Genomic DNA, 13154 nt, shown 5'->3' with positions numbered 1-13154 from the left:
TATTTCCTATCATGTTATCTTCACTCCACTAGGGCTCAATTTTTCATCTGTCAGTGGAACAAGAGTTCCTACTCATTGAATTTTTGTAATGATTAAATGGAACTTCCCTGATGGCGCAGCAGGTAAAAAGCCTAAGTGCAACACAGGAGATGTGGGTTTGATCCCTGGTTCGGGAGGATCCCCTGGAGAAGGAAATGGTAACTCATTCCAGTATTCTTACCTAAGAAATCACAAGGACAGAGGAGCCTGGTGGGCAGATAATGCCTGTAAAGTGCCTGGCTCTTAGCAAATGTTCAATAACCACCGAGACTATTCATAGAAGTTTTCACAGCTGTTTTACAAAACAATAATTAATTTTTATTTGCTCCTTACTTTTACTGAAAAGTCAATAATCTTTGGTAAAAATGGTTTTCTCAAGTACTATTTGCAGAACAGATGAGAACAGTGTCTATATTTTGCATTCATCACTTTTAAGTGATAGAAAATTAAATCTAGTCGTTTACCATGTTCTCTACTACAGAAAGGAGGGAAACACCTTAAATAAAGAATGTGGGCCAGTCCCACTCCTAGGAGAGCATTTTAGGAATGACTCCATCCACATTAGGTGCTCACGATGCTCTGTCCATTTTCTTTCTGCGTACCACCGCAAGAAACACTTGTCAAGACTGATCCTGGACAAAGCTTATACTCACTGGTTGCTCCATCTTTCTATTATCCACTTTATCTTGGTTTTCAGCTCCTCATAATCTCTCTCTCCTCTCTCCTTTTTTGTTTTATTATTTATTGCAGGTCAGGAAAAAACAAAGACAAGATGATTTACATTGAAGTCAAGAAACTAGACACTCCACTGAATTAAGAAGAGAGAGCTGCTATCGTTTGCTTTGGCAAAAACAAGGCAAGAATCAGAGATTTCTGCTCTCATCACAAAGCCTATACATGTAACCTTACTTCTGTTTGGACACTAGTAACCTTGATCTATAACCAAATGGAGTCTGTTGTACTGCTGTGTGAAAATGCCTCTAGGACGAGGTCCTGCAGTCCTCCTTTGTTTGAACACTTCCAATGACCATTCTTACCTTAAGAGGGGATGCCAGCACTCCTCTGGACCAGATATTTCCAGAGTAGATTCTAGAATATCTCAAGGGAGAAGCAAAAAGTCTGTCGAGGAAAGAAATAGCTTACACATAAAAAGAATGTCAAGACTTTGTAATTTAAATCAGCAGAAATCTGGCTACAAGTTTAGCAATGAATCGTAAAGATACAAGGCCCAGGAGGATGAAACATAATAATGAGTCAGGTAAGATTTACTGATATGAGTGCTCTGACACAAGGTTCTAGATTTAATGTGCTGGCTGGAACATCTAGCATCAGCTCCAACAGTTAGCAGAACAACAACATGAGAAAAAAGATGAGTATATTTCCATAATTTGAAATAAGGAGGACTTCTTAGGCAACAGCATAATCCAAGAGACATGAAGTGAATGATTGATTGATTAATGTGACTACACAAAACAAGGCTAAATTAAATGAGGCTAGCTGTTTAACACACCCCAAAAGTAAATTTAATGAATGAGTGATAGATTTGGGGAAATATTTTCCACATGTAAAATATTAAATGTTAGTATCCAAAAGAAATAAAAAGCTACTAAAAATCAATAAAGAAATTATAATCCTCTAGACAGACCATAGGGAAAAAATGGTTCAAGAATACAAAGTTAACCAAAAAAAAAAAAAAAAAATACAAAGTTATTTATAGAAATAGCTTTAAAAATTATTAGGTTTTATATATATATGTATAAAGATGTATATCCTCATGGTTAGGGAAATAATAATGAAATATTTTTCACTCTTCAGATTAATTAATAAATAAAATTAATAAAAAAATAAAATTGAAAGTATCAAGTATGGATGAGGATATGAAAAAACTTTCATGCATTGCTGGCATGCATGAGTTGATTGGTTTAGTCTTTAGAAAGCAGTTTGGCGTGTCCATGCACATATTAGAAATGTGCACATCTGGACCCAACAATTTCACCACTAGGTATCTATTTTGAGAAACACTAAAGCGTATACAGATTCATCTCAGAGGTATTCATTGCATCATTTGTTGATGAGAGAAAAAATTGGAAATAACCAAAGTCCTTATATGTGAAGAATGCTTAAATAAACTACGGTATATCAACTCATCAGTTAACAAAGAGTGAAAATGATATATAGCTACTCCATATAAAGACCTTCATGATGAAGGGCTAAGATGAGTTTTGGAATAAGGATGTAGAAATAATAAGATGTACATCTAACCAATGATCTAGGGGGAAGAGGAATGGGACTGGGCAGTGCACAAGGAACAATTAGAAAGATTCTACTTTTTCTGCAATTCTTGCATTTTTATGTTTTCATGTGCAGGTCTGTGGCATGCTCATGTTGTTTTAAAAAATAAATGATTAACTGGGAAATAGTTTGATGGTTTCTTTAAAAACTAAACCTGTTCTTACAGTATCGCTCAGCAATTGCATGCCTGGGTATTTATCCCAGAGAAAGGAAAACATACATCCACACAAAATTCCATACACAATTTATCATGGCATTTTTTTCTCTAATTAAACAAAATCTGGAAATAATCAAAATGTCCCTCATACCAAGGAACACTCCTCAGCAAGAAAAAGGAACAAATCAACAAGACACATACAACTTGAATGGATCTCAAGGGTGCTGGGCTGAGTGATAAAGGCTAACCTCCAAAGGTCACTCATGAAAGGAAGAACTACTGAGATGGAAAACAGATCAGTAGTTAATTATGGTCATGGTTACATAAATCTACACGTGTGATAAAGTGACATGGGTCTATATTCACAGAGCTCACCAATGTCAGTTTCCTGGTTTTGACATTTCTTTAATTATGTGAGATGGAGCCATTGGGGAACACCAGGTGAAGGGGACCCAGAATCTCTCTGGATTTGTAAATTCCCGTGAATCTAGTTATTTCAAAATAAAAGATTTAAAACAGTATTTTAAAAATGAAATGTTATGGGGACCCAGAAGAGGCCACTTCTCTGTAACAATGTTTCTTAAAGTTAATGTCCAAAATGTCTTTGACTTTCCTCGGTCCAGAAAAGGGCATACCCAAAACTTGCATATACTTTCACAGGCTTTACCAATCCTTCATTCAATTAAGAATTCTTGCTGTTGACACAAGTTTCAGTCCATAAACCAAATCCAGCCTGCTGCCTGTTTTTAAATAAAGTTTTATTGACACACAACTACACCCATTGACTTCTATTTGTCTAAGGCAACTTTTGCAACCACTGCAGAAAAGTGAGTGGTTGCTGTAAAGATTCCTTGATGCACAAACCTTAAATTATTTGCTATCTAGCCCTTTATGGGGTTTACCTGATAGCTCAGCTGGTAAAGAATTCACCTGTAATGTAGGAGACCCCAGTACAATTCCTGGGTCCAGAAGATCCCCTGAAGAAGGGATAGGCTGCCCATATCAGTATTTATGGGCTTCCCTCGTGGCTCAGGTGGTAAAGAATCCGTCTGCAGTTCAGGAGACCTGGGTTCGGTCCCTGGGTTGGGAAGAACCCCTGGAGGAGGGCATGGCAACCCACTCCAGTATTCTTGCCTGGAGAATCCCCCTGGACAGAGGAGCCTGGTGGGCTACAGTTCATGCGGTGGCAAAGAGTCGGACACGACTGAGTGATTAGGCATAACACAGCAGCCCTTTATGGAAAAAGTTTGCTGACCCCTGGATAGAATCCCACCTCTGTAAGCTGAAAGAAATGTTGGAATCAAAAAAAAAAATACTAATAACACAGAAGAAGCAATACTACTAACATTCTAAAGTCTGAGTTCCTTCTTCTGTGTGCCTGGAACGCAGCACCAGTTGTGTAGGCAAACAGGCAAGAAGCCAGGTAAGAAGGTAACAGTTTGGAAAGAAGAAGAGCTCCCATCACGCCAGCATGCTTGTGCACACGGCCATTTGTGGCTTCCTCCCCGCGCCCTGAGGTGGGCTGGGCTGCCCAGCGGCCTCGGGGCGTGTTCTGGGTGTGGTGATTCCCGAAAGCCCCAGCACTCTTGAGGGAAAGAACTAGGTGGGCCATGCAGATCGGGGTGGCCATGTAAACTGGGAGGGGCAACTTGGGAGGGGAAGGGTCAGGGACCACTCAATCCACCTTGTAAGATGTGCTCAGTAGAAGCCTCATTATCTAAAAAGTCCCACTCATCAAAGACTATTATTTTCATTTAACCTAAAACAAAAAAAATGTATTTCTATTTCTTCAATGAAGGAGAAACATCTTTTTTCTAAGTGTATGCCTCCTGTTAGGAGTTCGGCTTTTTCTGGCATACACCATGTTCCTAATACATTGTTCATCACTTGCAATTTGGGGCTCTTTAAAGGAGAACCAGAACTCAAAACACTTTGAAACAACCTGGATCAAAAATTCCAGATTTTTGCCATACTTTTTTTCTTTAATACTTGATTTGTCCACATTTACATGACATTTTTAGTGACTCACTCTACTGAATATCAAGAAAGCATTTTAATTCAGGGGTCCCCAACCCCCAGGCCACAGATTATAACCTGTTAGAAACTGGGATGCACAGCAGGAGGTGAGCATTGGGCAGGCCAAACCAAAACCATAACCCCACCCAGGCCAGTGGCAATATTGTCTTCCATGAAACCAGTCCCCAGTGCCTAAATATAGGGGACCGCTGATTTAATTTACTTTCATTGAATTGTGTATTAAAAATGCATTTTTACCTTTCTCTTTCATCAGATTACATGATGTCATCAAATTAGGTAATCACAGTATCGAGTTCAAAGAGAAAAAACAGATTTAGGAGCAAATCTAACTGATCCCTGGTCCTCCTGTAACTCAACTAAGAGACAGATGGGTGGTCACATTAGAAGGTGGCCACCTAGCTGAGCTGAGGGTTCGCCAGCTGGTTTTGCTAACCAACGCAAGCCTGTGTGCCCAACGCACAGCGAGACCAAACAAACCTAAATGTCAGAGTCTGGAGCAGAGAAGGGTTTATTGCAAACCCCAGAATCATGCAAGGAGAATACATGTCTTGTGCCCCCAAAACCCATCAACTCCCTTAAAGAGTTCAGCAAAGCATTTTTAAAGATGGGAGTGGGGAGGATGGCAGGGTTGTGATCAGTTCGTGCAGTTTCTGACTGGCTGATGGGGAGGTAACAGGGCAGTGTCACAGGATAAATATGATCAATCCTTAGGGCCCAGTAGATCTGGGGGCTACAGTGCTCAGGTCATCAAGTAGTTAATTCCTTCCCTTTGGTGGTAGCATCTGAAAAACTCAGGAAGTAAGCATGATCTGGGTGCTTCAGGAGGGAGCTTCAGCAGAGGATGTGGGGGAGGGGTCTGCCCCAGGAAGGTCCCACGGGGTTCTGCTCTGTTGTAGTTTCACAGAGAGAAAGCTGTGCCCATCAGGGTTCCCCAGAGGAAACAGAACCAGTGGATGATGTACATATACACGTATGTGAAAGGAAACTTAGGCTTACATGATTGTGAAGGCTGAGAAGTCCTACGATCTACTGCCTACAAGCCAGAGACCCCCGGAAGCCAGCTGTAAAAACCAGGGGAGCTGATGCTGAAACTCCCAGTCCCGGGGCAGAAGACAGACGCCCCGCTCACAGCAGGCAGGACGGGAGGATGGCAGGCAGGGACAACACTCCCTCCTCTCCTTCTCGTCCTGCTCTGTCCATGGATTGGACATCCCGAAACACCCTCGCAGACACGCTCAGACATCCTGCTGCATCAGGACACAGAATTCACATTCACGGGGGGTCGCTCTGTAAACCAGTTCACTGGAGGCTGGTCTCAAGAGCTCCTCCTAAGCCCAATTGCCGCCATGTTAAACAAAACATAGAATTCCCCTGGTTTCTCTCATGCAAGCCTGACAAATAGGACAGTATGTCTAAAACACTAGTACCCTGATCAAACCCCAAGAGTAAAGCTCGCTTCCTTTTCCCCTGTTTGGCAGGTCTAAGCACAGTATCCTCGGTTAACCAGAACTCCGAAGCTATGAACTTGGGTGACCACCCCCCCATGAAGTTCTGAAATCAAAACTGACTTGGCAAAGACTTCTTTCCCAAAACAATCTGACTCTACATTTACACCATTGGGCAAGTGGGTCTCGGGCTCAGGTTCACTTTCAGATGTCTCCAGCAACAATTTCTTTTTTTTTCATTTATTTTTATTAGTTGGAGGCTAATTACTTTACAATATTGTAGTGGTTTTTGTCATACATTGACATGAATCAGCCATGGATTTACAAGTATTCCACATCCCGATCCCCCCTCCCACCTCCCTCTCCACCTGATTCCTCTGGGTATTCAATTTCTTTATGGCAGGAAGATGTGGAGTGAGAGGGGACCACGTCCATCACTCTTCAGCTGCTGTAACTTGGGGGTCTGTGTGATTTCGATGTGCCCTCATTCTGCATTTCCCTGCTGAGAGCCCAGAGCTTCTTGCCCCAGGAGTGCTTGCCCTCAAGCACAAGGCACCCAAGGACATCACCTCGATCACGACGGGTCCTGGCAAAATTGAGGCGTCTGTGTTCCAGGTTCCCTTATCCCCACCTCTCCTCCCTCCCCACGCCCACCCTCCCTGGCCACACGAGGGCCCTTTGACACCAAAGGCTCAGCAGGTAAAGAATCTGCCTGCAATCCAGGAGACACAAGTCCAATCCCTGGATCAGGAAGATCCCCTGGAGGAGGAAATGGCAACCAGCTCCAGAGTCTTGCTTGAAAAATTCCATGGACAGAGCAGCCTAGAGGGCTACAATCCATGGGGTCACAAAAGACTCTGACACGACTGAGAGACTAAGCCAGCAAGCCAGTCTCCTCTCTGGCCCCCCATCAAAAAAGATTTGCTCCATGCCCCCAGAATTTTAGGGCTCATCTGGGGAGCGACCTGTGGGGCAGAGGGTGTTAATTCTGGAAACCAGTTCTGCTGGGTTGTGGGAACTAGCGGTCTCCGTCCCAGTGTTCAATCATTCCAGTGCTTAGATGCCCAGAAACTCCTAAAAACAATGACTCAGAACGCAAGTGCTGGCTTGGATTCCCAGGTCAGAGACTCCAGCCCAGAACATTCTTCCCAGCTCCAGACATCTCCATTTAGACATGCTGAGGGTTTCCTGTGGGCTTCCCAGGTGGTGCTAGTGATAAAGAACCTGCCTGCCAATGCAAGAGACATAAGAAATGCAAGTTCGAACCCTGGGTTGGGAAGATCCCCTGGAGGAGGACATAGCAAACCACTCCAGTGTTCTTGCCTGGAGAATCCCATGGACAGAGGAGCCTGGCAGGCTACGGTCCATAGGTTCGCAGAGTCAGACGCAACTGAAGCTGCTTAGCCTGAGGGTTCTGGTAACCAGCATTTCTCATTGAGATTTTACTGCCAGTGACAAAAATGTTTATCATCTTCAGATTTTGACAGGAGGAAGAACTCTGTAGAGGTCCATATTCATATCTGGCTTGCACATTTTCTAAACCATCTGTCATCCCCAGGAAAGCTTGTGGAATGTTACAGGTATTTTACCCCCAAAGCAGATGTTTGGTGATGATTTTCCCGTCAGGCAGAAATACTAGGGTCAGAAACCACAGGGGGAGTAGAGGCCACCCAGTGCCTGAACCCCCAGAGCTCACAACCCCGCAGGGGCCCAGTTCAAACACAACAATGGGTGCTGTAAGCAGGACCCTGTCTGGGGTGTCCCTCATGACTAGAGAAACAACCTCAGACCACTAACCGTGGTACAAAGTGTGAGGGTCTCCTCTACGCGGGAATGCTGATCACCAGGACAAGATGAACAAGATGGATGTGGGCTTTGACGCTGCAGTTGGATGGGGGAAATACCCTAGTGATGATAGTGCAATGTGGAGCGAGCCTGGGAACCAGGAGGGAAGTGCCCAGATTCCCAAAGTCAAGCTGGTCTTGCGTCTTGAGTGGGGACAAGTCTCCCTGGGGAGCCAATACTTAGTACAGTTCTAGGAGTTCACAGACAAAGGAGAAAACCCTAAGGACAGTTGGGGGTTTGGGGACAATACCCCGAGAGGCTGAGGTTCAGCATGGGCAGGAGGTGGAGAGGCAGGCAGAGTGGCCAGGGTGATCAACCTTGACCTTGTGGGCAGAGAGCTGGGCAGAGAGAGACAGGATGGGCAGCAGGAGGTATGGAGCCAACAGAAGCAGGCAGATGAGAGAGATTTAGGGAGAAAAGAAAAAGGATGACTATTAGCTATGGAGCCAGAGGCTAAAGCCTCTGGTGGTCTGAGGTTGTTTCTCTAGTCATGAGGGACACCCCAGACAGGGTCCTGCTTACAGGAGCATAGCAATGAGATTTATCCCAAAACAATCACACTAGACACTAACCGAGGACACTTCTGAGAGTAGGTTCAGAGGTCCTGAGGCCGTGAGTGCCTAGAGCATCACACAGGCATTTTTGTCCACAAAGCAACCAGAAATCACAGAAACAGGTTCAAGTATTCTCAAGCACTCTTTCAGAAAGATAGAAAAAATAAAAGATATTTTAGAAACACTTTCATCCAAAATGGTTCAAAGAGAAATAACATTAAGATGGAGAGAAAGGGTAGTTTTACATTTTCTTCTTCATAACTTTGGCATTTCCTCAATTTTCTGCAATGCATGTTTTTTTTTTTTTAAAAAAAACATGTGTTAGGCAGGATACGGTGCCTATAAAAATACATGTGATAGATGGGTCACTGATAAAGATTTCTTTTCTGAATTCATTCCTGGTCCAGCCTCCATCACACCAAAGGTAACAACTATTCCACATTTTGTCTCTCTGATTTCCTTGTTTCTAATGTACAACACACACACATACACACACACACACACACACAAACAAGTGTATGCATCCTGTTAAAAAAGAAAAATTCCACTGAGTACATTTTAAAGATCCAATTGACTTTATTGAACTATTCAGGCACCGGGCAGCATCCCATGCATTGTGTGGAAGGAAGCTTCAAAGGGTGGCAGAAAGGGAAATTTTCTAAAGACAGGATGGATGTGAGAGAGTGCATGTGTGCTCGTTGGCTAAGTCGCGTACAACCATTTTGCAACCTCATGGACTGTAGCCCGCCAGGCTCCTGTGTCCATGAGATTCTCCAGGCAACAATACTAGAGTAGGTTGCCACTTCCTTCTCCAGGGGCTCTTCCCGACCCAGGGATGGAACCCACGTCTCCTGCATTGGCAGGCGGATTCTTTACCACTGAGCCACTTTTGAAGCCCCAAAGGCAGGACAAGGAAGGCATAAACATGGAAACAAAATTGTTTCAGATTCAGGTCATCTTTCTTCGGGGGAAAAGGGGTCTTTTAGGTGGACCACCTCACCTTCCTTCTGGGGATGGAGAAGGTGTTGACCGGAAAGTATCTGACCGACAGGTTAAGGCTGTATTTCTGGTGGAGTCTGAAGCTTCAGTTAAGTTAGGTATTAAGCCCTGGTTTGGTAGCCTGATGTAGTACAAGTGACTCCATTTGGGGCCTGTGGTCTTATTTTAACGATATCAACTTTTTTTTAATATATTTTTAAAATGTTACTGAAGTACAGTTAATTTCAGTCTCTACTTTCATCTTTGTTTTGTATTTTATTACTTTCTGCTTTTATCTTCATCTTCATTTTTCTTACTTTGAGATTATCCTGTGGTTCTTTTTCTAATTCCCTATCCTGAATGACCATTTAGACTCTGAGCCTCAGCCATCACAGCTAACTAGCATGTTGGCTGATTCTGATCTGAGAGGCCGCTCCCACCCAGGAAGTATTCCCCACATCCCCGCATCCCTGCCCCGGGCTTCCCGTCTCCTGGTGGGACCTTCAACGGGGAGAAAGTCCCGAAGTTCCACCCCCTCTCTCAGGCTCTGTTTAACCCCCTTATCACACAATGTTTTCCCACAGCTGGCAACATAGGTTGTTTTCTTCTCCGAGACATGCTGAGTTGGGAGGCCAGGAAAACACCTACTCCTGGGTCTTCAAAGGAGAGCAGCCCCTGGTGCTGTCCAGGGACTCCTCCAAAGCCATGCCTAGTTGTCTGTTGGACATGACCGTCCAGGGTCAGACAATGACACATCACTGTCTCAGCTCAAACACATCTTAAAACCACGGTTTTCTCTCTTTGGAAGGCAAGAGACTGCTAAGTATGGTGGGCATGGTAATTAACGAGAGGACAAAGGAGAAAGTCTAAAGAAGCGATTCCCTCCCTCTCCTTTCAAACATGGCTCCAGAGAACTTGGCCAAGTTCAACTAGTGAGCCATTCTTTCTAAAGCATCCAGAGAAGAGGGGATTCATTAAGAGCAAATGTCCTGAATGAAAGGAAGTCCCATGAAACCGATTAAACAGGGTTCTCCAATAGATCACACTAGGCAAAGGTGAATAGACAGCAGAAGATGAAGAGGGAAGACAGCGTCAGAGAGAAGTGAGGAAGGCCTTGAGAGAGAGGTTTGACTTTGTGTCTGCAACCGGCAAGAGGCTGACCTAATGTTGAGACGGATTGCTCTGTTTACTAGCCATGTGACGCACATTTAAAGACTTCTGCTGCAAGTATCAAACTGTCCTTCAGAAGGTGTTAGAAATTGCTTGCACCGACACACCATAGAAGGGGCTGCTTTTCCGTGCCTTTGTCCCCACCCACAGCTTCACTCCTCAGTCACACTCTCTCACACCCGCACATGCACAAGCCACTGGCATGCAGTCTTGCCGAGTGAATCCGCCAAAGATCACACCTCAAGGCTGTTTCACCTGCGCTTCTTTGAGCAGTGAGGTTGAACCTGTTTTCAAATTTCTTGGCAATTTTCTTTTAGCTGTGACGTGACTATTTTTGCCCTTCGCCCATTTTCTCTTCGAAATCGTCTGCTTTTCTTTATTAACAGGTAAGAGCCTTTTGTATATTAGGAATAGTAACACTTCAGCATGGAATCCTCAGTTTGTGTCTTGGAGTTGGCCTCTGGCCTTTTAGGGGTTTGAGATGGGGGGGATTTTTCACATATAGAATTTTTTTTTTACCAAAATGGGTAAAAATGGGCTGCCTCCCTACTCGAGAGGTACCTTTGGTGTGATTGAAATGGAAGGTCTTTGTCTTGACCCAATAACTCTGGGCGTCCCCACACCTTAGCCTTGAGGGGAGGGCTCCCCGTCCCACTTTCTCTTTCCACACTCCCAGGACCCCCCACCCCACACCCCCCATTCCATCCTGAGCAAAGCACTCCTCTGCTGTCTGTGGGACTCAGGGGAAGCCTGATGCTGCTCCTGGTGAATTGTAAGCTTCTTTCTTCATCGTGAAAGAATTCAGAAAGGAAGCAGGGACGTTAAGAAAGTTAAGTGAGAGTTTATTTAAGCAAGAATATGCTCTTAGAGGGAGAGCAGGGGTTTCTTTAGCAAGCCAGTTCTAAGGGGCTACAAATGAAGGGGTGGAATATTCGCTGGGAAAGGAAGGGTTTGGGGGTCGCCTTCCCTGATTTTTGGGGCTTCCCTGGTGACTCAGACGGTGAAGATTCTGCCTGCACTGCCCTGGATTTGATCCCTGAGTTGGGATGATCCCCTGGAGAAGGGAATGGAATGCAACCCACTCCAGTACTCTGGCCTGGTGTCCATGGATGGAGGAGCCTGGCTGGCCATAGTCCATGGGGTCACAAAACGCCGGACACGATGGAGCGACTAACACTTTCACTTCCAGATGAGTTTAATTCTGGATGACCAACATGTTTCCATTTAAAACAATCAAACCAGACTTCTCTGGTGATTCAGCGGTTAAAAGTTCACCTGTCAACGGAGGGGACATGGGTTTGAACCCTGATCTGGGAAGATTCCACATGCTGAGTAGCAACTAAGCTTGAGTGTCATAACTACTGAAGCCCTCACACCTAGAGCCCATGTTCCGCAACAAAAGAAACCACCGAAATGAGAAGCCCATTTCTCACCGCAACTAGAGAAAGCCCAACAGCGGCAATGAAGACCCAGCGCAGCCAAAAAATAAATAAACTAAATTAAAAAAAATAAATAATAAAAGAAGAGATATACTACTGAGAGGGTTAACAGGAAGGCTAGGGGTCCCCAAGTGGCAGAAGGAAATGAACTGCAAGTGGCAGGCATTTCTTTTTTCTTTTCTATTCCTGCTTTGTCATGATGACCCCTGGTTCCACCTGAACTTAATTTTTCTCAAACCTTGAGCTAACCAGTGCAGTTTTCTTATGGAAATGTTTTTCTTAAGCCATGTTAATGAAACTATGTATTTGCTTTGGAAGTGATCAATGCTAAGAAATATAGGAAAACAATAGAATTGGAAAGATGAGAGATCTCTTCAAGAAAATTAGAGATACCAAGGGAAAATTTCATGCAAAGATGAGCACAATAAAGGACAGAAACATTATGGACCTAACAGAAGCAGAAGACATTAAGAGAGGTGGCAAGGACACCCAGAAGACTATACAAAAAAGATCTTTATGACCCAGATAATCACGATGGTGTGATCACTCACCTAGAGCCAGGCATCCTGGAATGCGAAGTCAAGTGGGTCTTAGGAAGCATCACTAGGAACAAGGGTAGTGGATGTGATGGAATTCCAGCTGAGCTATTTCAAATCCTAAAAGATGATGCTGTGAAAGTGCTGCACTCAATATGCCAGCAAATTTGGAAAACTCAGCAGCGGCCACAGGACTGGAAAAGGTCTGTTTTCATTCCAATCCCAAAGAAAGGCAATGCCAAAGAATGCTCAAACTACCACACAATTGAACTCATCTCACACACTAGTAAAGTAGTACTCAAAATTCTCCAAGCCAGGCTTCAGCAATACGTGAACTGTGAACTTCCAGATGTTCAAGCTGGTTTTAGAAAAGGCAGAGGAACCAGAGATCAAATTTCCAACATCTGCTGGATCATTGAAAAAGCAAGAGAGTTCCAGAAAAACATCTATTTCTGCTTTATTGACTATGCCAAAGCCTTTGACTGTGTGGATCACAGTAAACTGTGGAAAATTCTGAAAGAGATGGGAACACCAGGCCACCTGAGCTGCCTCTTGAGAAACCTGTATGCAGGTCAGGAAGCAACAGTTAGACCTGGACATGGAACAACAGGCTGGTTCCAAATAGGAAAAGGAGTATGTCAAGGCTGTATATTGTCACCCTG

The 13154-nt window shown here is 44.1% G+C and overlaps 1 protein-coding gene across 1 annotated transcript in view; it reads left to right on the top strand.

Moving 5' to 3' along the window:
* The window catches only part of SLC22A2 (solute carrier family 22 member 2), a 29020-nt gene extending 28148 nt beyond the window's left edge, over nt 1-872 (top strand). Inside the window, exon 11 of the mRNA XM_061130229.1 lies at nt 790-872. Coding sequence (XP_060986212.1) covers nt 790-856 — 67 coding nt within the window. The 3' untranslated portion in view covers nt 857-872. The remainder of the gene's footprint in view (nt 1-789) is intronic.
* The last annotated feature ends 12282 nt before the right edge of the window (nt 873-13154 follow it).

Source organism: Dama dama, chromosome 26 (genome assembly GCF_033118175.1).
Source record: "Dama dama isolate Ldn47 chromosome 26, ASM3311817v1, whole genome shotgun sequence".
NCBI classification, from domain to species: domain Eukaryota; kingdom Metazoa; phylum Chordata; class Mammalia; order Artiodactyla; family Cervidae; genus Dama; species Dama dama.
Note: the sequence above shows the minus strand (reverse complement) of the source record. Positions and strands in the feature narration are given on the sequence as shown.